This window comes from Harpegnathos saltator, unplaced genomic scaffold, assembly GCF_003227715.2.
Source record: "Harpegnathos saltator strain DR-91 unplaced genomic scaffold, Hsal_v8.6 scaffold425, whole genome shotgun sequence".
In the NCBI taxonomy this organism is placed as follows: Eukaryota; Metazoa; Arthropoda; class Insecta; order Hymenoptera; family Formicidae; genus Harpegnathos; species Harpegnathos saltator.
The window spans coordinates 436459-461178 of NW_020230234.1; the positions used below are offsets into that span (position 1 = coordinate 436459).

General features: G+C 33.9%; 2 protein-coding genes across 3 annotated transcripts; one reads left to right on the forward strand and one right to left on the reverse strand.

Moving 5' to 3' along the window:
• The first annotated feature begins 564 nt into the window (after positions 1-564).
• LOC105184358 (zinc carboxypeptidase) lies at positions 565-8183 on the forward strand. The gene is made up of 7 exons (XM_011143084.3): positions 565-619; positions 1037-1184; positions 3472-3993; positions 4415-4508; positions 5612-5808; positions 6202-6286; positions 7012-8183. The coding sequence occupies exons 2-7, from the start codon at positions 1044-1046 to the stop codon at positions 7203-7205; spliced, it is 1233 nt and encodes a 410-aa protein (XP_011141386.1). The 5' UTR covers positions 565-619; positions 1037-1043; the 3' UTR covers positions 7206-8183.
• On the reverse strand, positions 7958-23260 carry LOC105185702 (4-coumarate--CoA ligase 1). Of its 2 annotated transcripts, none has more exons than XM_025301499.1 (9): positions 23073-23260; positions 16542-16682; positions 16263-16385; positions 14412-14619; positions 11868-12343; positions 10068-10245; positions 9666-9887; positions 9262-9491; positions 7958-8603 (listed from the first exon to the last, which is right to left on the reverse strand). In XM_025301499.1, exons 2-9 carry the CDS (start codon positions 16560-16562, stop codon positions 8442-8444), a joined length of 1620 nt encoding a protein of 539 aa, XP_025157284.1. In that variant the 5' UTR covers positions 16563-16682; positions 23073-23260; the 3' UTR covers positions 7958-8441. The 2 variants fall into 2 exon arrangements, with proteins under 2 accessions (XP_025157284.1, XP_025157283.1); XM_025301498.1 differs by lacking the exon at positions 23073-23260 and adding an exon at positions 19119-19512.
• Between the last annotated feature and the right edge of the window lie 1460 nt (positions 23261-24720).

The window sequence follows — 24720 nt, forward strand, 5'->3', positions numbered from 1 at the left end:
ATTTGGTTTTGTAATTAATAAATTTTAATATATCGATTTCCATATAACACTGCGTACGTTCTTTCAAGATTCCTGTCTCCTCTGTGCGCTCGTCAACTGTTTTATATCCGTTTCTACAATTAACTTGATTAAACAATTAATTTGATAAACAGCGAACAATGAAAACGAAAATGACAGAAATGAATTTTTATCATGTATAACATTTTTACAAATTTAAATGTTATACATTGAGACTATGTCTATATTAATAAAAATCTATATTGATTTTCATAAGGAATTGATATTTATTTAACTAAATAGTCCCAAAATCTTTACTAGCAATAAACAGCAAAGTATCAATGCATTTATAGCAGTTTACTAAAAAAATGTTTTTATCATACATTTTACGGTTGGAAGCAGAATGCGTTGACGGTTTCATGACGAGTTTTGGTGACGTCACTCTAGTCACATTATTACTCTCTGATACCTTTTCAACTTACATGTATCTAAAGTGCATGATAACGTTGGGGAAAAAAGCGAGTATATAAAGCTGAAAGGTTGTTCCTCGAGGTACACATTTCTAGAAATACACCCTTCGAAGTCGGAACAAGAGACACTTGACATCTGAATCGTCATTCGGGTGAGTATCGTATAGATTTAAGCGCGTATGGACGATTCTCATTGTAAAAATTCACGAATCTATTTTCAAGAAATCGAATATTCAGATTCACGACACGAAATTAAAAGCATTAAATGAAACGGCGATGGTAATTCGAGTGCTTTCGTTTTGCAAAAGGGAAGGTATAAGCTAGAAATATTTTATAAGACAATTAACTTGCGATGATTGAACGAAAAAGCGAAAACGAGAAATAATTCGAAGATTAGCACCGATAGCGCTAATTTCGGCGAATAATCGAGAGCACACGGTTAATCAATTGCCATCTTGGACCTTGGTTTAAATATTCACGATAAATGCGATTCTACGCGTCGGCAATAATTAACAAGAAGTGACTTCGCGTGCCAAGATCGAAGGCTAACACATTTTGCGTTTGCACAGATTCATCATGTGGAAGTTAATACCGCTGTGTACCCTCGTGGGTCTGGCGACCGCTTACAACATATCTTTCAACAAATACGTGGTCCTCGAGCTTTTACCGAACCGGCCCGAGCAGTTGCAATACCTGTATGATTTCACATGTGACGGAGTGAGTGGTCACCTCGATAGCAAATATCCCGGAGAGCAAACGATCATAGATAGTTATTGTCGGTATATTTAATATTGGTAAAACTTCTGTTTAGGGGAGACAGCTGCAATGACATTGACTTTGACATATGTTGTCAAGGACATTATTTTAAGTAATATGCAGGAGGTTTTAGCCATCGTTCGTTGTTTATTAAAAAGTAATTAATAAAAGAAGTTTCACTAATAAAACGTCATTTTTCGACACTGTGTACATTTAGCACTTAAAACTTGCAGGAGGTTACTTTGAAACACAATATATATAAGCGGGGGAGGAGCTCCGCCCCTCCCAATCTAAGAAAATCCTAATTTAACCTAACTTATTGCATCTTTATACAGGGTATCTGTAAAGTCCGACACCACCCCTGGATTTCGGGAACGGCTTTAAATATGGAAAAATGTTTCAGACAAAAATTGTAGGATATTGAGAGGGACACATGATAAAAATATATACTTGACCTTGAGTGACTTTATCAAGTCCTTTATCAAGACTTTATCAAGGCCAGGTCAATGTAATCGACGTTTTCTTAAATGGTACCTCCTACTTTTTATTGCATATTCTTGTAGCTCTTGTAGAGGTGTTTTCAAAATACTACCTATTTTTGTTTTTCGCGCAAGTCATTCTCGAGATATGAAGCTTCAAAGTTGACATACCGCCGGCATTCGCATTACCCAAAGTGTACCGCGTGGAGGTTACACGGTCGGATTTACGCCTCTTGTGTGTGCGTGTGTGTGTGTGTGTATGTGTGTGTGTGTGTCACAGTAGAAATAAGGACCCTACGGTTCGTCACTTCCGTAGTATTTTTTGACTTCAAACCCTCTCCACTGTGTGTGTGCGTGTATTGTGGCCCTAAAAAGGACCAATTTTGTATGTATGTGTTTTCTTCAGTCAAAATTCCCCCCCATCTTTCTCTCTCACAGTGTCTCTCTCCACCATTCTTCTTCTCTTTCCCCTTACATTAGTTATTTTCTTGCCGTTACACACACACACACACACGCACACACAAGAGGCGTAAATCCAACCGTGTAACCTCCACTTGAGTATACTTTGGGTAATGCGAATGCCGGCGGTATGTCAACTTTGAAGCTTCATATCTTGGGAATGGCTTGCGCAAAAAACAAAAATAGGTAGTGTTTTGAAAATGTCTCGACAAGGGCTACAAGAATATGTAATAAAAAGTAGGAGGTTCCATTTAAGAAAACATCGATTACATTGACCTGGCCTTGATAAAGTCAATGTCACTCAAGGTCAAGTCCACATTTTTATCATGTGTCCCACTCAATATCCTACAACTTTTGTCTGAAACATTTTTCCATATTTAAAGCTGTTTCCGAGATCTAGGGGTGGAGTCGGACTTTACAGATACTCTGTATATTATTGGATTTTATATATTATTTGAAAAGATTTAAAACTCGCGCCAAACAATATATAAAGATGCAATAAGTTAGATTAAGTTAAGTTAAATTAGGATTTTCTTGGAGAGGGGGTGAGGGGAGCTCCTCCCTTGTTTGTATGTACTATTTAGTATTTTTTAATATACATTTGAGATTTAATATATGCTCGAAATGTATTATACTGAATATACGAGAAGTTGCATTTCATTTTTTTCCTCTTTTGATCACGGCTAATTTTATAATAGTTATTTATGCAATGAAATATAAGCGAATCACATGGTTATATAAATATTCTAATAGTTGATCTTAATTGTACGTTAAATGCAGAAACTCGAGAAGTAACATTTTAACCATTTCAAAGTTCGAGATGTACTGAAGTTAAAATGTACACAAGAAACATTGTGTACATTTTTGTTTATAAACAGTACCTGTCTCTAAGAATGCGAAGCCTCTTCCTTATTCACATATGTGTAAAGTTTACCGTATGTAAATACACAGTATTGAAAAATTCCGCTCGATTAATGAAACTTCTTTTATTAATAACTTTTTAAGAAAAAATGAGTGACGGTTAAAATCTTTTGCATATTATTCAGAATAATGTCCTTGACAACATATGTCAAGGTGAGTATCATTGTAGCTCCCTCCCCTAAACAGGAGTTTTACCTTAATATTGTATAACATACATATTCAATTTTTAATGTCGTAACGATGTCGTTACGGACAACTCCGATCATTCTGAGCTCTGAAACCTCGATGTTTCTATATTCGAAACGTCGCATCAACAATGAAAACTTCTCCTCAGCCGAATCTCTTTTCACATGTGCGAAATAAATGTGGAATGTGACGTCCCTTCACAGATCAAACTCTCCTATTGGAAACCGCCGAGCAAGATAGGTAGCCCTATCCACCTTATGGTAGACCCAGAAATACTGCACCTCGTTATAAATAGACTAGACAAATACGGCATATCTTACAAAACTTACATCGATAACGTGCAGGAGCTAATCGATAGGTCGACACCTAAGAACTTATCGTATTCCTTCGACTTCACCAGCTACCACACCCTTGTGGCGATTTATAAGAATCTGGATGACTTGGCGAAGCAGAATCCCGACAAAGTGCAGGCCATCATAGGCGGCCAGACACACGAGGGTTGGCGAATCAAGGGCGTGAAAGTGTCCTACAAGCCGAACAACCCCGGCGTGTTCATCGAGGGTGGTATTTACGGCAGAGAGTGGATCTCGCCGGCCGCTGTCATGTACTTGCTGCACCAATTGCTGAACAGCACAAACGCGGATGTCAGGAACATGGCTGAGAACTATGACTGGTACATCTTCCCCTCGTTCAATCCGGACGGATATGAGTACACACAGACCACGGTGAGTGCGCGCTGTTCGATAATTTCGCATTCGTGTTTAAATCGTCCAATTTTTAACTGGAGCTTCCTAAGTCCAGGAAAAAGAATGTACGAAATAATTACTAGCATTGCGTCGTTGTCTCTTTGAGACAACACAGATTGTTACATTCCCTGATATCGAAACGTTTTAGAGTGGAACATAATCTGCAATTGTCTCACTGTCGTTTATATGTCATCAATGTGTCATTCGTATTGATAAAATTTTACTGGAGATTGCTACTTGTTTGTGATCAATGGACAACTCATCGGTTCTTTTCACGAGAGTCGAAATCAGTATTAGCGATAGTCTCTTTGGAAATCATTTATAAGTGGCAGCTCTATTTATAAGTTATATAGCCTCCTCTCCTCCCTTAGTTAAGTGTATAAATCGAATTTTTTTATAGAATCGAATATGGAAAAAGAATCGTCATGAGCGTACGATATATGGTAGGTGCCATAGCATCGACCTGAACGGCAACTGGGGTTACAAGTGGGCCAGTGAGTACCTTGATGTTCTATGTAAACTGTGAATGCGAATTATTAACACGTTAAGCGCTACTAGCGGAACTAGACTTTTCATTTAGGTTACCCCAGTCCCTGCGGTCTGGCACTGGACTTTTCATCTCAGCAGCGTTGGTCCTTAAGGACCAACAGCACCAAATTTAGAAAACAATACCTTCTCATTCATTAAAGGATTTTATTGAAACAGTTTAAATTAATACAGTTTTGTCATAGTATTATAATATTTGGTTGGTTGCCTTTTTTGGATCGAACCATTCTAAATCTTGATAATCACCGACATTATTGTTTATATCTATACTGTCTAACTATTATCTTCAGATAATCGCCATATACTCGACGATGTTGATTTTTAAATGGCAAAAATAACTTTTCCGAAGCGGTCACTTCAAGTTTTATGGACAACAAATACTTTATAAAATAATCGATAAATCAACATGCTTTATAGAATGTAAATTTATTGTGGCTTTTGCCCAACTTAGTGCTCAGGGAATAAGTCGCGCGCGACAGCTTTGTTTTCAGGAGCGTTTGCATATGAAAAATGCGCTGGGATCATATTTTCTGCTAAACCGTCATTAGAATGTTGACAATAGATTTCCATATTATTCGTGAAATCCTATTGTTAATGCGTTTTTTTTTAAGTTGTTTCCCCAGTAGGCTTATTCTACTCAAAATTTATAAAAATAACATATGACTCTATTCTAATGACGATTCGACGGAAAATACAATCCCAGCATATTTTTCATGTGCAAACGTTCCTGAAAATAAAGTTGTCGCGCGTGATCGACTTATTTCTTGTTTATACCTTGTACGCTCACGCGCCGCATGAACGAAAAGTTGACAAAATCGGCGTAGAGCTTAACATGTTAATTGATAATTTTCACTAAAGATGTTATACACGTGCGACATGCTCGACTAAATTTTTCGTGCATTTTCTTCGAATCGTTAAAAATCGTGCAAAAATGACGATGCTAAGAAATCGTGACGTGCGCAATAACAGTTTTATGTTCCAATTTTTATTCATTGGTTTTTATCGATGTCCGACATTTCTTAACATTATTGTACCTTAATTTGACTGTCAGATAATGGGAAAGACCCATGTGCTGATTCATATAATGGAAGAAAGGCGTTTTCCGAATTAGAGACGAGTACCATGTCCAATTACATCAGAGAGATCAAAGACAAATTTTTCGCATACTTCTCGTTCACCACCTATTCACCTATTCTGCTGTTACCTTACGGCTACACTCATGATTATATGAATTTAACAAATGGTCAGGTGAGGAATTCCAAAAATAAGCTACGTGGTCGATGTATTTTCCTTCAGAATTTGCATGAGGTTCAGACAAAACATATTCTTCAGTATATAGAGCAATCATCGTAATGCAGATTATCGTGTCATGCATCGTGATGCATATGCGGAGTGTTTAACGATTGTACTCCCTTTTACATACTTATGTCATACTTATGTAATTTAAGTTAATGAGTCATCCAACATTTTGACAAGTCAAAACAACGCATATTGTCACGTTTCTTTTGTATATCTTTCTTGGATGAAGAATGTTCCGACAACGAATTACATGGATTTCAATGTATCATATCTTACCTCGTTAGCGCGATTAGTTCATTTCAGTCAGTGTCGCAATGCTCAATAATATGTTAATAATTTCAGTATGACATCATCTTTGATGGAATCAAAGTCCTCATACAGAAACATAACATTTCCTATTCGGCCTCAAGTATTGCCGATGTGTACAGTAAGTATTCGAAAAATGTCTTTTATTAGAGATGTGCGAACTATTCGAATTCGAATCGAATTGAATCGAATCTAATGTAGTTTGATTCAATTCGAATCCGAATCCCTATGATTCGAATCCGAATAATTCGAAAATTTCGAATTGCGAAGTACGATTCGAGTACGAATCAAAATACATTAGCGTTTACGCGCATCAGCTACAAAACGGGCTATATGGGCCTGTGTATGCTTGAATCCTTAACTTGTAATTAACTTAACTTATAATTAATAACTTAATTATAAATTACTTTAAGTATTTAAAGTATATATTTTATTTTAAGATGATATTACTATATCAATATTCCCTTTCGTATTAAAATCTTCCATCATTATTTGCAATTTAATAGTCATATTAAATTTTTTAATGATTCGATTCGATTTCATTCGATTCGATTCGAATTCGAATGAAATTTCATAAATTCGATTTGATTCGATATGAAATTCTTGATTCGCACATCTCTTTTCTATTTTCATCTATTTTCAAACATACTTATTCAACACTTTTTCATATTTTTCTTAGCCATTAGCGTCGCAAGCCGTTTTATTGTCGCATTTGATTCTCTACGGTCGTTCAAACGTTGAATCATATTCTTGTATGCTGTACCTCGACTATGTGCAGCTCAGCCTTTAACCGCGAAGAGTGGAGTGAAATATTGAACACTTTAACAAAGTGAAATCTGTTTCTAGACATAACCACTGGAAGCACCTTGGATTACATCATGGGCACGTACCAGAAACCGCTTGTCTTAGGCTACCAAATAGACGATAGTGGCAAATATGGTTTCTTGCATCCACCCGAAGAAATTGTTCCTACTGGGGAAAAGATCGTTGACTTTCTAATGGCTGTTCTAAGCAAGGCGAAGGAACTTAATATTCCCTAATAATAAAACTCTCGACACTAATTAATATCACTGCAATATGTCGCACGTCGTATGGAAAAATGACACAGCTGGAAAATGTGTAATTTTGAGCTAATACGTTAAAAATATGCATAAAATTACATTTTGCAACGGGAGAGTAACACGCTTCATGTTTTCGATAATTACCGCTGAAAGATGGAAAAGGAGAATTAGGAAATAAAGTATCGTGTATATTCTAATCCACAACTAATGCCCATAATCAGTTTTATTGAGATCTTCTTTTCTTCCGCAGTGGTGAAAAATTACGTTTTTTGGATTATATATTTTGCCGACACTTATCTGGTATGAACAAAGAAGAATTTAAAAGAATTTTAAAGGCAATCCAACAAAGACAACAAGAAATGAAATTTTAATATGTGTAACATTTTGACAAAGAACCCCGCACGTTTCTTGTGACTCAAGAAGTGACTCAAATCAAATTACTCACTCATCACTCGAAAACGCGATTTCCTGCACATTGTCAAATTGAAAAACTGTTGCTGGAAATTTAGGAAAAAAGAGAACTCACTGCATGCTTATTCTGGTAAAAAGAAGAAGCTTTATAAAGCGTTGACAATCGTTCAATGAGAGTTTTTTGAGAGTTTCTATGCTTTTAAACTTTATAAGAAAGTTATATTTCAAACGCTTTCGAAACGCTTCGATCAAACGCTGTATATAACGTTTCGTCAAAGTTTTGCTGAGAAAAACACCTTCAAACGCTGCAGCATTGCAAATTCCACTATTAACAACTTCTCTATTAACATAATACTATTAACATAGTACAAATTCTCTATTAACTGTTTTTAAACTCCTAACGACTCCTACAAATGCTCATATAGACGCTAAACAAACGCTCATGAAACTTTTTATTTTTGCTGGGATATTTATCATCAATATATAGAATTAATTTTTACGTGTTGCTTAACTCTTAAAAGTGCAAAAAGACAATTATAGAAGTGCGGATATTTTTAGTTTTTGCTACTCTATAATGCATGAAATGCAGAAAATTATCGAGAATAATTTCCACCTTTTCTTTTGTCCGTATTAATGTCTAAATATTAAAACTAAGAAAATAGAATACACACATATGTAATTATATAAATAAAATCATGATTCCTTCAATTATAAAACAATAATCTGTCACATTTGTCCCCTTTCTAATCGTATAAATATCTGTAATTTTAATGACATGAACAAGATTCATGTTCTCAATACATTTTACTCAATCGCTAATTTCTTAGCCAATGCTCTTAATTCCTTTTTCGCAATTTTCCCAGATCCTGTATAAGGAAAACTATCCAAGAACACCACTCCGGCACGAAGTTTAAAATGGTCCATCATATTATTCGCCACATAGTCGATCAGTTCTTGCTCTGTTACCTGCAGGAGAGACGCAATTTGATTACTGTATGCCGCACCACGGTCTGTCTTATATAAAGTAATCAAAGTAACAAAGTTGAACAATCATATTATAATAATATATCATTCAACTTGTCTTAAAAAGGGCCATCATATTTTAAAAAGTAAAAAAAATAAAAAGAAATATCAAATTCACCATTAAAAAAATAAAATTGACTTTGAAATGTCTTCATGGTTTCTGCCTATAAAATAATCATTTTCATCATACGACGTTTTCTTTTATATTGAACAAGTTGGTATGAACTATTTTTTCATGTCTTCCACTTTTGTTAATAATTAAATAGGTCACTTTATATGAATCATCCTGTACACACGGAGAGAAGTGTTTAGTAGAGTAAACTAATTTTCCATAAAATATCAGCAATTCAGAAATCACAATTGGAAATATTAGAATTCTGTCTAAATTTAATCAGAAATCTTGATAATTTATCCTGAATTCTTATAACTTCAACCGGAACTTCTGTATTGTTCATATTTTATCATAAAAATTGCTTCGTTCAACCAAACATTCTTTTCTCTCTCTGCGTATGTGTTAAAGCCAACCAACGAGAGTTTATATATCAAATTTCATATTCTGCAAAATAATTTTTGTGAGCACATTGAAAAATTTGGATAATACCGTAGCTCCGTGTTTCTTGGTGACGTAAGCTATAGGATGTTCATCGTCCGTCGAATGAGGCACTGCTACCACCGCAATTTCTAACACTGCTGGATGTGTTAGTAGAAGATCTTCTATCTCCGCAGGTGAGATTTGATATCCTCTGTATTTTATGAGCTCTTTCAGCCTGTCGACCACGAACACCTCGCCATTCTCATCGATGTAGCAAAGATCACCCGAGTGCAACCATCCTGGAAGAAATTCGAATTTATTTCAATCATTTTCATGGAGAGAAACAGAGTTAATTTGTAATTTGGCAAATCCATCTAGTTTATATATTAGGTGTAGATAATTCTTCCGCTTCGTTCATATTTGTCAATTTATATGACGTCACAAGTCACACAAGAAATAAAACTTTTCACTACCTTCCTTGTCAATCGTGCTTTTTGTCGCCTCGGGATTTCTGTAATAACCAGTCATTATATTTTCCGATTTCGCCCACAGCTCTCCCATTTCGTTCGAGCCGATAGTCTTTCCGCTCTCTGGATCTACGATCTTTATTTGCACATTCGGCACTACAGATCCACAAGAACCGAGCTTGTGGTGCGGCATCTGACACGTTATTATTCCACCCAGTTCCGTCATTCCTAAAAACGCGAGATAAAATAGCGGTCAAACTTCTCTTCTGATAATAAATAATTTTGATATTTTGATAAATTTTGAAATTTTGCTATTTTGATATTTTGATAAATGACGATAAATCATTTTGAAATTTTGATGTCGCGTTTGTGACAATCCATCGTACGTATCGTCGGTACGATATCTACCGTAAGCCTGCAGTATGTCGACGTGCGGCAGAAGTCTTTTCAGTTCCTTCTGTGATTCCGGCTTGAGGATAGCACCGCCACAGAAGATAATTTTCAAGGTAGATAAAGAATAATTCTTTACGTAACCGGCTTTGAGGAATCGATTTGTCATGCTAGTTCCTGTGAACAGCCACGTCACCTGAATAGCAAGATGGGTTTTCAATGTATTTTATTACAAATGTAATTTCACGTTGGGATTACCGATTTATTGGATATAAAACTCGTGGACCGAGCATAACGTGTCTGTAAGTGTATAATAAAAAATTCATCGAAGATGCAAGTCGCAACTTAGTTGCCTATTATCGCGATTTGTTATTACATCGTACATCATGAATAGCAACATTTTATCCACAAACATAATTTGCATAATGAACTAATTTCGATTAAGTCGTAGAAGCGCTTATGTAAGCCAACATGTGATTTACGTAACGTTCGAAACAAAGTTCACACGGAGAACAGCAATTGCGCGACAATTGTGAAAAACAAACGAACAAACAAAGAACCTCCGCAAAAAGTGTCCGTTTTTCAGTCTCCGATTTTTAAATTAAATTTTATGCGCAATGACAGCTCATGATAAGACATTAATCACAAAAAAGTTTTACGTTGAACATACGATTAGTTTCAGAGGGCCAAAGTGGTCACTACCTACTGGGGAAGTTTGACATTAATAACGTTTTATTGCACGAATTTTTGCGAAATTCAGTATCTATGGTTTTTTTGAATTGTTTATTACGAATTCGATGTCAGATTTAAAAAATTCAAAATGGCGGATATAATATAGCATACGTAAATAGTGAAACAATTATTTACTTTTATTAGAATTGTTATGTTGTGGTTTTCTCGGCTAGCTGATTGGGAATTTCTATCAGATTTACATTTACCTTCAGCGTAGGCAAGATGAAAAAGTTATCCAGCCAATGAAGGCAAGATAAAAATGTTATCCAGCCACAGAAGACAACATGAAAAAGTTATCCAGCCAATGAAGGCAAGATAAAAGTGTTATCCAGCCACTGAAGGCGAGATGAAAAGTTATCCAGCCAATGAAGGCAAGATAAGCTTCTAAATATAATAAATAAAACTATCACGTTATCCTTTATGCGTCATGTAACGTATCAATTTGAATATGACATTTTTTTATGAAAAAACAATGAAAAAATACTTTTTCCACTCAAAAATTGTCGTTGAAAAAATTACTTTCGAAAACCTAATAGAAAATTTGCAATGAGCTAGCCAAAAAGACCACAACATAACAGTTCCAATAAAAGTAAATGATTGTTTCATTATGTGTATCCACCATGTTGCACCTGGCATCTTGAATTTTTAAAATCTGACATCAGATTTATAATCAGCAACTCAAAGAACCAATAGATACCGAATTTTACAAAAATTCGCACGATAAAGCGTTATTAGTGTCATATTTTCTTAGTAGGTAGTGACCACTTTGACCCTCTACATCTTTGAAACCAATCGTATGCTCAACGTAAAACTTTTCTGTAATTAATGTCTCATCATGAACTATCTTTTAGCATAAAATTCGATTCCAAAATCGAGGACCGAAAAACGGGCAAAAATCGAGCCTTTTTCTCTTTGCCCTCGGTTCTTGTTATCATTATTATTTGGTTGGTTATCATTATTATTAACGTTATATACTTGGTCGTTATTATTAGTTGGTTATTATTAATGGGTAGCTATTAGTGGATGGTTAACGCGTCTATGTCACGGTACGAGTGGTCTCGGTGACTTTCCTTACATTCGTCTTACCTTATATTTCTCGATTAAGATACACGTCATCTCTTCGTCAAATTTCGGATAGACGATCACCTTGGCACCTTGACTAATCGCCTTCAGGTTCAATATTATACCACTGATCCAGTAAATCGAGGAGAACCAAAGCGGCACCGTCTCGTTCATATTGATCTTGCTCTCTTCATTCAATGATAGCATAGAGTAATTGGACAACTCGACGCCCTTCGGCATTCCCGTGGTACCGGATGAGTGCAGGATGCACGACGTTTTCCTGATATTGTCATTCTCGACGTAACGGAAGCGCGCCGCTTGCGCGTCGCTGTAGCTGCTCAAAATCCTCGCGAACGAAACTGCGTCGGGGTGGCTGCCGAAGACCACCACCTTGGGCTTGTAATTCTTTTCGCGCGCTGCTTGCAGCACCACGCCTACGGATTTCTCGTTGCAGAAGATCACCTTCGGCTTAGTCATTTGCATTACATGCAGCGCAGTTTCTGTGGAATGATGATACGTTAGACTTATCGGACGAACGCTTCGAGTTGACTCCAAATTCATTTTCCTTCACGATAAATTTTCATTAAGCAAATTGGGTTTTCGAAGCTAATTAAATTCGAAGGTTGCTTTTGGAGTTAATTAGTTGACGAGTTAATGATTAAGCTTGAGATTTCAGGTAATTTAAGAGTTCAAAAGTGGTCGGAAGTTTATCGTAGAGAAGATTACGCAGGCTACGAATGATTGTAATGATGATTCAATTAAATAACATAACATTATACTTCATTGATATTAATTAATTGCTGACTACATGTATAAAATAATTTTAAGCGAAACTCAATTAAAGAAAGAATAATTTTAAAAATGTTTTACAATCCTTTTTACTTTTCTAATTTTAATATTCTAAAAATATATATATATATTTTTTTTATTATATATATTTTTTTATATTATATATATATTTTTTATTTATATATATTATATTATAATATATTATATATATTATATTTATAATTATATTTTACATATATATATATATATATATATATATATACACCATATATATATATTTATATTTAAGAATATCTCTATGAAATTTTGAAAGAGATACAAAGAAAATGAGGGAGAAGTAGCGATTTGAATACAAAGGCGTATGATCTCAAGTAGTCACGCAAGATTCTGCTTGCGTCTTCCATTTTTGACTTAAATATTCGGGTCGAATTCTCTTATTACCATCACCATTTCACTCGTTTCGTAATATCTAGTTTGCTCGTAGACGTTTGAACTCATGGATACATAAAAGCTCAGTAGTGCGATTCTTTAACTCGTTATTGGAGTTAACGACAGTTTCGTTAACTCCAATAACGAATTACAGAATCACACCACAGGGATAATATTAGCTTAGAAAATCATACAAGGATTTGATGCATGTCGGTCCTATTACGTATCGCAACGTAACGTATTCCTTTCTAAAATGTTTGGAGCTATATTATATTCCTCGATAAATTTGTAAATTCTAACTCCCACTGTTTACCTTCTTATAATTCGATTTCAAAAGACTGACCAGGATATGCATTCAAATAAATAACAGACACACCATGGCGAATATACATATGACCGTTCGGAATTATCTACCTTAAATTAAGATCTAAGCATTATAAAACTTTAAATGCTATCCCACAAAGTTTGTATTCCATAAAGTTTGTATGAATCATACTGATGCAACAAAGGGGTTATTACAGCGTTGGCAAATCTTGCTCAGCTATCATATTGGAAAGAAGAACTTCTCGCCCAGCCCCCCTCATAGAATTCAATTTCGATCACTCAACTTGAATCTATTCAACCCTCACTTAATAAGAAATATCACAACCCATCGACGGTAGGTGTAACATTTCGCACGCCATGTATTTGCAAAATATGTACAGAGTTATTATTATTATATAGTATGTTATAACGTTAAATATATAATTATATAGTAAAATATAAAATTCAAACCCGAAATTTCAAACATTACGAATATTTAATTTTTATTACGATATATTTAATTTTTATTACGACATATAAAAAAGATTTTAGACAAAAAGAAGCGAGATAGAGAAAGACAGAAAAAAGTCCAAAAAAAACTAATATACTTCTGAAGAGGATTGCTCGTTTGTAATCATATTTACCGAAAAATTGCAGTAGATTGATGGCAATGCGATCACAGAGACAGATAAATGTTAGCTGTATTATTTTATCGTCATGTGCCATTTTCTCTGCATTGAATTATATTTTAAAACGTAAGGAATATGAAAAAAAGAATGTAGTTTAGCGATCAAAAGTACAAGGGCTTTGTAACGGGTTTTAAAGTAGAAGTAGAATACGAGTGTAACTGCATGTAAATTTGAAATCTGACAAACAAAAATATTAATGACATTACTGGAAACGTTTTGTGACCTGTATATGAATAATATTTGATCAAACAACGAAATAAAATTGAACAAAGCGGCATGTAACAATGATGATGACATTATTAGCGTTCTATCACCAGGATCGAATTGTTTTTTTTCTGAAAATTGCAGGAAGACTCACGCAAATTCATGTTCTCATCCCATGGGTTAAAGATAGCATTGATATAACTCGCTGCGAGACACGGCACGAAAGCATTTATCTGGTTGTGCGTGCACACACTGATTATATCGTCTGGTTTAATTTCCTGTTCCTGCAGCCAAATGGCGCATTTCGTAATTTTTCTCTGGAGTTCCTTATACGTAACCAGTTCTTCTGTGCGTGCGTCGATCTGCAAAGCAAAAAATTATCAGTAGTGTCACGAATGTCTCCAGGTCGCTGGATATGTTCGCTCCATCGCGGATTTTCCGGTTGTAATAATATTCTTGTGATTTTGGGATATTTTTTTAATTATCGATTGTCAATTGTTGATTTTCTTTGCAGTCTCGAGAGAACGTTGCTCTGTCACGAGCTGAAACTCAAATCACTTTCGGTAGTAAAGAAAGAAATATAAACGATCCAGTGTCATAAAACGTGAAATATGTCATTACGTCGATGTTTATGCAACATCGATGCGACGATATGTATTTCTCTTAAATTTTTATAGTTCTCTCGTATACAATGTTATTAAAAATACACTTGATAGCAAATTCGGGATTCCGTTAATTAATAATTCAAAACAATGTTTCTTAAACATGTGTACGATATTTGAAACGCATCGATTTTTCTGTGAAATTTTGAAAAAGAATCTCCTTTAATTTTCGAGACATATTTTCTTTCTATATTTGAAAAGTTATTATCCAATAATAGTTTGGAAATATTTATTAAATACTGAATACAGATGTTTGAGAGATTCCACATTTCTCACAAAATTTCTTCACAAAATTTCTATGTCAGAATGTCAAACTTAATGTTTTTGTCTACGAAAATTACAAATTTACATTCACTTGGAAATGTAAATAACTATACACGATTTAACATCGTGTGCTTTTGTGGGATCGAAACCAAATAGGCAAAAATAATGTCATTATCTCACCGGAAGAATTTGAATATACGAAACGCAAGAAAAACGAACTTCAAATACATGTTTATCTTCCGGTTATACATTTATGAAGAAACTACCACAGAGAGATAAATAAGATATTAAGCATATATAATTTAGAAGAAGTAATCATCAGATAGAGATAAATAAGAGATAAATAAGAAATTAAGCACAGTGACGGTCAAAAATCTGAATATATATGTTAATAAATGTACAATTATAAAACGATTTTTGATAACTTTATTAGGTAACATTGTATAATCTGTATAATTAATATTTTCTGATAATGTTTTATGACATAATCAACGCGATATCTGTAAAATTATTTTCCTTATTAACGAAAAATTGTCGTATTTTTATGTAAAATTTTGAAAAGAAAGTCCCCTTAATTTTCGAAAAATTTTACAGTTACATCTTCGACACGTCACTTCTTCAATTATTCTATTTAAATCAATTTTATCTCTAGACACATAGATTTCTCTCTCTAATAAAACGTTCATTGCCGGAAACTCACTAATAATGATGGCTACAAGATATTCTTCCACTTTCACCATAATATAGTAATAAATGGGTATGGCGACAGGTAGATTTGTTTTTTAAAATGCCTAACATTTTTCTCAAATCGTCGAGGATCGCGCGTGTGGTGTAACAACATAATATAACCATTTTACTTCGTCATTTTTCGTACAACGTTCTGTAGCTTACCAATATGCAATTTTTAATTTGAAATAACAAAGGTCCGAAATTTGAATCTTTTCTGTTCGAAAACTGTTTTTCTGAAGAGATCTTAAGTTTTAATAGCCCGAAAAAGTCACAGTTGGAAATTATCATACGCAACGCGACGTTAGATGTGCGAAGGTATGTAGTGATACATTAAATAAATATGAACTAACCTGTGCATCTTTGTCACTAAAGCTGTCAATTCTTTTCCAAATAAGTTCTCCGATGCTTTTACAAGTGTCGGAATACGGTCTCTTTTGTCCTTTGTAAATATTATTCTCCACCGTGAAATCGGGCTATTCATTCAATTAAACATTTAATATACCATTAGTTTCGTAATATAAAAAAAATATTTTGCTTTCTGCCTACTACGTTTCAATGTTTACGACGTCTCTATTTAAAAGTCTATCTAAATTATCTTGTCGGGAATGTGATGTCAAGGATATTCTTACCACTGGTTTGTCCGCAACCATTTCACTATGAATTCACTTGCTTTTAAGTTTCGACAAACGTTATCAGTAAATCAGTAAATGTAATAGAATAGAGTAAAAGACAGTCATCCAACTAGTGTGTCGTCGTTCGAGGATATCACTCTGTTAAAAGAACGTTTTGAAAATTAAGCAAACATATTAATTTCTGATTTATTAGATTGATATTGATCATTTGTTTACGAAGTATGGATGAAACAAAAGAAAGTACAAGATAGACGAGAGATTTATTTGTTTTATCAAATTCATCGATAAACTGTTGGAGAGATTCGAGGCTTCAGATACATTTGAGCTTATTTGAGCTTCGGATTTAAACAATTTTGACAAGGCCGACCGATTCGTCAATTTGCAGAATCAACTGCTTGAATAATTCAGATATAGAAGAAAATCTAAAAAAAACTTATCTCCGTTGTAAACAAAGAAATTTATGTCGCCCACTTCCGAATTGTTTCGCCTGAATATATGCATATTAATTTCAAAAAGTGGGAAAAAGACAGAAGTTATAAATAAGCGATAGCCGAATTAAAAACATTTATAAAGAAACAGAACTTTTTATCATATTGTAACAATGTACAGTTTGACAAAAATTACTCTTTTTCGAACATCAGAACGAGTTTAGTTATTTTCTCTAGTATTCTGAATACGAATACTAATATGGTTTTCAAATTCTATCATGTCACAATTTTGAGAAATTTGCAATTAAAGTTAAAGCAAAAAAGGGCTATTTTCGTATACTTTAACATAGTATAACAATGAAATGTAACGTGCTAAAAAAGTTTTATCGCAATCAAAATTAATTATGTTGTTAGAGCCTTCAGTCTTTAAAAAGAATTTTTTGTGTCGGTTAACTGATCGACAGGGGATCTACGTGTGTGAAGTTGGCCCCGCACTTTTCGAATTTTGTATTTTTTCGAATTGTGCTGTATTGTGTGTTTGTGCCGTATTATATCGTAATCCGCAGCTCTATAACTCAAAGCGTACTCAAGAAGATTAAGAAAAACTAAATTTTTGGTAGCCTCGCACTTTTCGAATTTTGAGTTTTCTTTATTGTGTCGTATTGTGCTATGTTTGTGCTGATTTGTGCCGCAAACGCGAGACCGATAACTTCAATAACATTTGAGAAAAAAAGTAAAAACGAAACTTTGCCAGCTCCGCACTTTCGTCCGAAGAACCCAATTTTTGTTTGTGAATTCCTACTAATTTGTGCCGTGTTATGCCGTTTGAAGAGACTGGATATCTCCTTTCGTTCAAACATGCCCTCAGATGTCAAGGCTTACAAGGGTAGAGTTGCATCGCATGCAAAAAATGGAGATACATTCTTAAAGTAGAGACTTCAAGTTTCATTTTGAAAAAAAAATAATTAGTCTAATTTTTCGCGAAGTAATCGCCAGTTAAAGTTGGCCAATTTTCGGCAATAAGTTATCTATGCTATAATTCTTTTGAGCCGTGTATATAGTGACCTGCAAATTATTCCTAAAATTATTCCTAAAAATTACATTCTTCGAATGCTCGTACTGCTCGAAAACCAGCCATTTGAAGACATTTTGCAATTAGAAAAAGTTGTCGGATTTGACTAGAACAATCTGGCACAGTTTTCGAAATTTCGAAAATGTGAACAATTTTTTTTACGTCACCAATTTTTGCTAATTTTTTTACAATCTGAATAGTTTTCGTTACATCTCTAAGTGGTTTCTTATTGTACTCGATTAGTACAATTCAGTACAACTTGCAGACTTGCGATAAATGCATTGTAGAGAAAGTTATTTGTTAATTTGTATTTTAACTTTAACATTTTTTTTCTACTGAACGAAAGGAGATATCCAGTCTCTTCAAACGGCACAACACCGCACAACTCAGGAATTAGGAATTCACAAACAAAAATTGGGTTTATTCGAACAAAAGTGCGGGACTGGCAAAGTTTCGTTTTTACTTTTTTTTCAAATGTTATTGAAGTTATCGGTCTCGCGTTTGCGGCACAAATCAGCACAAACATAGTACAATACGACACAATAAAGAAAAACTCAAAATTCGAAAAGTGCGAGGCTACCAAAAATTTAGTTTTTTTAAATCTTCTTGAGTATGCTTTGAGTTATAGAATTGCGGATTGCGATACAATACGGCACAAACGTAGCACAATGCAGCACAATTCGAAAAAATACAAAATTCGAAAAGTGCGGGGCCAACTTCACACACGTCAGAAATCTGACGTCTCTAGTTCTTTCAACCTAAGAATATTAATATGGTTATATATGTAATATTTCGAATAAGCGCATATATACATAGTTATCTCGTCATTAAGACTATTAATTACAGATTAGATCGATAAAATTTGAGCTTTTCTCGTATTTTAAATCATCTGAATATATTATAAACACTGTTTGAGAAATTTTACGCGTAATGAACTTCTGCCCTCGAATGTGTTCCCGTCAACAGGTCACTGATAAATAATTGTGAGTACTATTGGTTCTCGTAAGCTACCAAATAAAATAAAATAACGAAATTCTAGTGTATGTCAATAATATAAAATAAAGGTATATTCACCTGTATAATTGCAACTCTCGTTTATACAATATTACTGATTGCGACTGAATTACCGAACCGTGATTGGTCCGTGACACTTGGTGCGAATAAGAGAATCTCTCAAAATTTACATAAAGATTTGCGACTAGAAATAAATTTTCGCGAGTGGAAGAGACGAGTTGTGGATTCTTTGACCACTACTCCACGACTAACGTATGAAGCTTAGTTGACCTAAAGAAGAGACTCAGACTACCACCTCTCTCTTTATAACGCTTGTTACCATTTATGATTGATATGTTCAATATTTATAGCAGCAATATCCATAGAAGCTTCTCTCTTTCCGGCCAAAGTTTTGCTGACGAATTTCCCTTGACTCAAATGTTGTAACCGTTCAATTTCTGACGTTATAATGATCACCTTAATACCATAGTTATACTTTCAAATCCTTCAGATTTTTATTTTGTTTTCAGCTTCTACATTTCTGTAGATAGTAGCTCAATGTTTAGGAGAAATTTATAATTAGATATTTATGACATAAATATGTGCTAAATTTATAATTTATAATTAGATATTTATGATAAATATATGCTAAATTGTATAAATACAGTTGTTTATCTCTTTTGTGATTATAGTCACGATAAGATCAGTTATTTGCCATGCTGTATTCAACTCAGATTTTCGAATGGGAAAGATCAAAGAACACTTATCAATCCAAAGGTTCGAAAAAAGACCACGATCGTAAAAATCTCCTCTCTTCTAGATAAACGTTTTTGTCAGATTGTTATCGTCGCTTATAACGTCACTGCAGTTACAATTACTAGTTAGAATATCGATAATTCATTTCTGAGATCTTTACGTTATCGTTTCGTTACATTACGTTACGTATCGTTACGTTATCGTTATGGTCTTTCAAAATAATGGCTAAAATCACAACCATGATTTTACTATTTCGCTCTCACGATTAAAAATGATGATTATAATAATAGAAAAAAAGGTACATATTCATTACTTTCCTATTTCTTATTTTTTCTTATTTCATTCTCAAGTAAAACGGCTCATCATCATAGAAGGCGAATGGCAATGCCAACAAATGACGAAAATTTGTTGTTATATATTGCGAGCTTGCAAAAGATAGTCGGATTTTCAGTATTTCTTATTAATAGTTATGTAACCGCATGTATGCCAAACATATGCAATATCATAATAACTACTATTGTTACTCACCGTTTTATAAATTATTCTGTTTTGTAAAATGAACTAATCGTTTATAAGCTTCTAATTATTCTATTTTAATCTAATTTAATCTAATTTAATTTAATTTTAAAATTAACGTTAACAATAAAATTCTATTTTAGCCCATACATAACTATACCTCCATCGAGAAGAATATTATTCAACACGTAATAAAGCTATGAAACTGGCGTAGAAAATATTTATATTTTAGTCGACCAGAAATCTTATCTTTTGAAGAGTCACTTAATTAGTCATTTAGCAGATAAGAATAAAAGAAAGACAAAAAAATTTGTTGTATACTTAAAGAGGAATATTGTTTATATTATTGTTTCTTTCCTTCAAAACAACTACTATTGCAATTGCAACAATATAACTCCATGTGTTATTAATTGTATATTATTTAGATTGTGTTAACACATAAGACAAATGATAGATAAAATATTTGAAGAGTTAGACGATTGTTCTTTCCGTAGTTTCTATGTCTAATGTGTCGAATATCGATCAGTAGATGGCAATAAAGAACTCACATATTAATTATGCTAATGACTGTTTAGGTATTAAAGTTCATGATCAGCTAACAACTTTATTCCTTTCCAACTTTCTAACTTTCAAAGAGTCCCGTATAAAGTACGCAATATAAATTACATCGACACATCAACATTTCACCTCAGCTAACATAAAGTACTAATTTATTGATTAGGTGGCTGCAACTTTCTCACGTTTTACGCGAGCATTAACGAGCATTAACGATGTACGTTCTCCATCTGCTTTCAATATCCCTGATTACTGTGTAGATTTTTATCATTTATCAAATTTGCCAATTCAATCTATACTGGACAACTAAAGCTAATCGCTTATATTTTAATGAAAAATGTTCATAATATTTATTTATATACGGCTAATAAGCCTAATGAGCAGTATTCAACGAATGACCTCGGTTAACAACGGTTAAATTTATCGGGACAATTAAATTGCATAACTTCGCGTGTGATGCATATGTGATGTATTGTTCAACGCAATGATTATGCAAATATAGCATTCTCGAATGACACAACTAAGTATTGGAAATAAATATGCACAAAAATAAAACTACATTAAAAAATAAACGTCACATCAATATCTACTTTTTTCTTTTTTTTCGTTAAAAAAGATGCTATGCATTTCGAGTCTGTAATTTATTTACGTTAATCACACTACTCGCATTTTAACATCTTGTTTTGAAATTTCTACACAGAGAGAGAAGATGAAAAAAATGAAGGACGTTCAGCAAAAACCTAATAGTACGGACGATACATGGAAAGCAATTGCTTAATGATGACTGTGCAAAGCGAGCTAAATTGACTGTTGACGCTGGTGGATAACGTTCCATAAAACGCTATAGCCGAACGGTTATATAGAGATTAAAATCGATGCGCATTTGTTCGCCTTTTGGCTAAGTCAACACGAGGCCGGGACCGCCCAGCAATGAGCGCGGGGTTCGACAGAAAGGAAGACACAGCCTTTTTGAGTTTCGCGTTCCCTTTTATTTCCTCCTCTTGGGCGATGTTCATCGAGATTCTGGAAGGACGATACTCGCTGGTCGGAGCGCGAGCACCTCCCGAACCCGCAATCCTAATTTTGTTACCAACAAATGCAAATTGAAACGTTGACAATTTGGACGAAAATTAAGTTTGTACGCGAAGGTTCGACCAGAGCGGTCGAGCAACTGATTAGAGAAAAACGGTGCGGAACGAAGCGAAATTGATACTTGCAGTCGGTCTCGTGCGAATTTGAGATCTGATTCGAGTGAGGAACCGAGAGCGGTTCGTAACTTCGGTCTTACATTTATTATTTTTGTTTTTCTTTGCTCAGAGATGGGACGTTACCCGTTGTCGATTTAAAACTTTGCCAGGTTATTGGCGGTCATATGCTGACAAACCGTGACAATAACAACGGTGTGTCCCGTCGCCGAACAAGCATGGCGTGATCACGTAGGATATTTCGTGACGTCGAGATTCCGCGATGTCATCGAAATAAAGAGCTACGATGAGACGGCGGATCGCAAACAGCATCAATAGACAATGCAACACGTTGAATTATCTTTCAACGAAAATTACCATTGATTCAATCCTATGCATGTGCTTCGTTATATCATTCGAGAAATTGAATGCATAATTAATATTTATATTTGTATAATTACTGAGTTGAACGATATACATCAGGTACATCGCGTCGCAAGGTTATGCAATTCTACTCTCCCGAAGTTTAATTGCTGTTTGATCGCGTTATATTCATAATATTATACTCGTAATACTACTCGTCAGTCTTATTGACCACATATGAATAAATATTACGAAAATTTTCCTATCAATTATCTCTGGTAAAATGAATTTTTATTTAAAATTCAAGCGCAGTTTATTCTGTTCGTTCGCGTTCTAATAAATGTATCATTACAATCACTTTATCATAAAGTGTATTGGCGATTTTAAAATCTAATTATTAATAATTAATAAGACCCACTGGCACGGATGAATACGGATTGTACACTGAACAAGTACTTCGTCAAATAAATATTAAATAGTAAAAAATTTCTGTCGCTTTATTTTCTTCTTTTGAGGTGTATAAAAATAATCTACCACTTCTTTTCTATTTTGTGTAAATAAAATCTAATTGTTTCATCGCTTACTCGGAACTTCTTAACAAGTATCTGACACGTCAATTTAATTCATTTCAATCATTGTCTTTAAATTTATCAGTACCTACATTTGATGGTTTTCCTGATCTGGCTTTGTCTTCTAGTTCATCTCCCGAAGCAAATTTTTTAAACCATCTTTGAGCGATTCTTATTGCATCTTCTCCAAATATGATAAAAATCTTCCTAGAAGCCTTGGCGACGTCGATTCCAAGTTCGAGTTCATAAAGCAGACACGAACGAATAACATTATCTGATATAAACATTTTAAAAGATTGAAATATTACTTTAAATTGATGTTAACGGCTCGAAACACTACGAATAAATAAAAACAAAGGTATGATATTTATTACACAGTAGATGACTAGTTATTATATATACGCAAGTAGCAGAGCTATTTTAGTTATCTGATATAATATCAGACTCACATAACGTGTGATGACGAGTCTATCGAGATACATATTGTTAGGCTCACTCTCGCACTCACACTTGTGCTCAGGCAAATGAAAACACTCGCGTAACAAATATGAAGCTTTGCTATACACAGCACAGCTCGCTCAAGCTTCTTACAGGAATAATTCTCTATTCTTCAATTCTTGCGTTTGTTCTCGATAACAGCTTGCCGGAGACTCTCTGTCAGCTGTTATTGTTTTTTTCTTTTCGATTTTCCGTCGTCCAGACAATCTTCGTTCAGTTATTAAAATCAGTATCAGATGCCTAAGGCTCGTGGACAACGGACGTTATCACAAACCTTGTGGTTCGGACATAACAATATTATGAAAATCAAATCCATATTTTGGCAACGTATTTTAGACTTTTAAACTCTTAATAATTGCTTAATGCAATTATATCATACATAACTAAGGCCGGGGTTACGATGAACTTCACGTTGCGTCCCATTACGTGAAGTTCATTGTAATCCCGGCCTTACAGTTATGTCATTCACGACTTGCAAATTTTTTAATAGACTTACAGCACGAACGAAGTCGTAAACTACGTGAATTGCGTGAACTAAGATATCGAGAAAAAGTAATTACTACAACGCAAACGAATAATGAAATGCATCAACAGACGAAACATTCAAGTAATTACAACATTATGTAATGATGGATTACGTAATCATACAGAAATTATGGATCATACATAATTGTATAATTTATGTTGGACTATAAAAATATAAAAATACTAAAAATAAATTATTAATACTTTACAGATCACAATCAATAGTATTGTAAAGGTAAATCAAAGCATACATATGCTGTGCTTTTGTAACATCTCAAATTATTATTAAATCATAGCGGTGTGTTTATCACAATGTACTCTTTCATTATAATGCTGTACTCTTTCTCGTTATGATGTATGCTTTAATAATACTTAGAACAATATAAAATCATGATATATTACAGCAGATAGAATATATTATATCATTGTAATGTAGCGCACTTTAATAATATTTGAGATATTATTAAATTAGGATATATTATAACGGTATTATAACAATACATTTAATATTAAAATTGCTTTATAAATATACACACATAAATTATTTTTATTAAGATTTGTTAAGTTTATGATAATGGGAGGATATTGTTTTAAATATTAAATTATTGCAAGATTTGATTTTACTTTTTTCATGAACGCTAATTATTTAAATTTTCATTTAAAATACTTGTCTTATGTTTTTCACGGTTTCGAAGTTATTCCTTCAAAATAAGATGT

Excerpts from the sequence above, each read along its gene's own strand:
- LOC105184358 (XM_011143084.3), top strand. The coding sequence starts at position 1,044 with ATGTGGAAGTTAATACCGCTGTGTACCCTCGTGGGTCTGGCGACCGCT. Across the intron at positions 1,185-3,471 it reads ATGATTTCACATGTGACGGA|ATCAAACTCTCCTATTGGAA; the intron begins GTGAGTGGTCAC and ends GTCCCTTCACAG. Across the intron at positions 6,287-7,011 it reads AAGTATTGCCGATGTGTACA|ACATAACCACTGGAAGCACC; the intron begins GTAAGTATTCGA and ends ATCTGTTTCTAG.
- LOC105185702 (XM_025301499.1), bottom strand. The coding sequence starts at position 16,562 with ATGGTTGCGGACAAACCAGTG. Across the intron at positions 10,246-11,867 it reads TCTTAATCGAGAAATATAAG|GTGACGTGGCTGTTCACAGG; the intron begins GTAAGACGAATG and ends CTTGCTATTCAG. Across the intron at positions 9,492-9,665 it reads AAGCACGATTGACAAGGAAG|GATGGTTGCACTCGGGTGAT; the intron begins GTAGTGAAAAGT and ends AATTTCTTCCAG.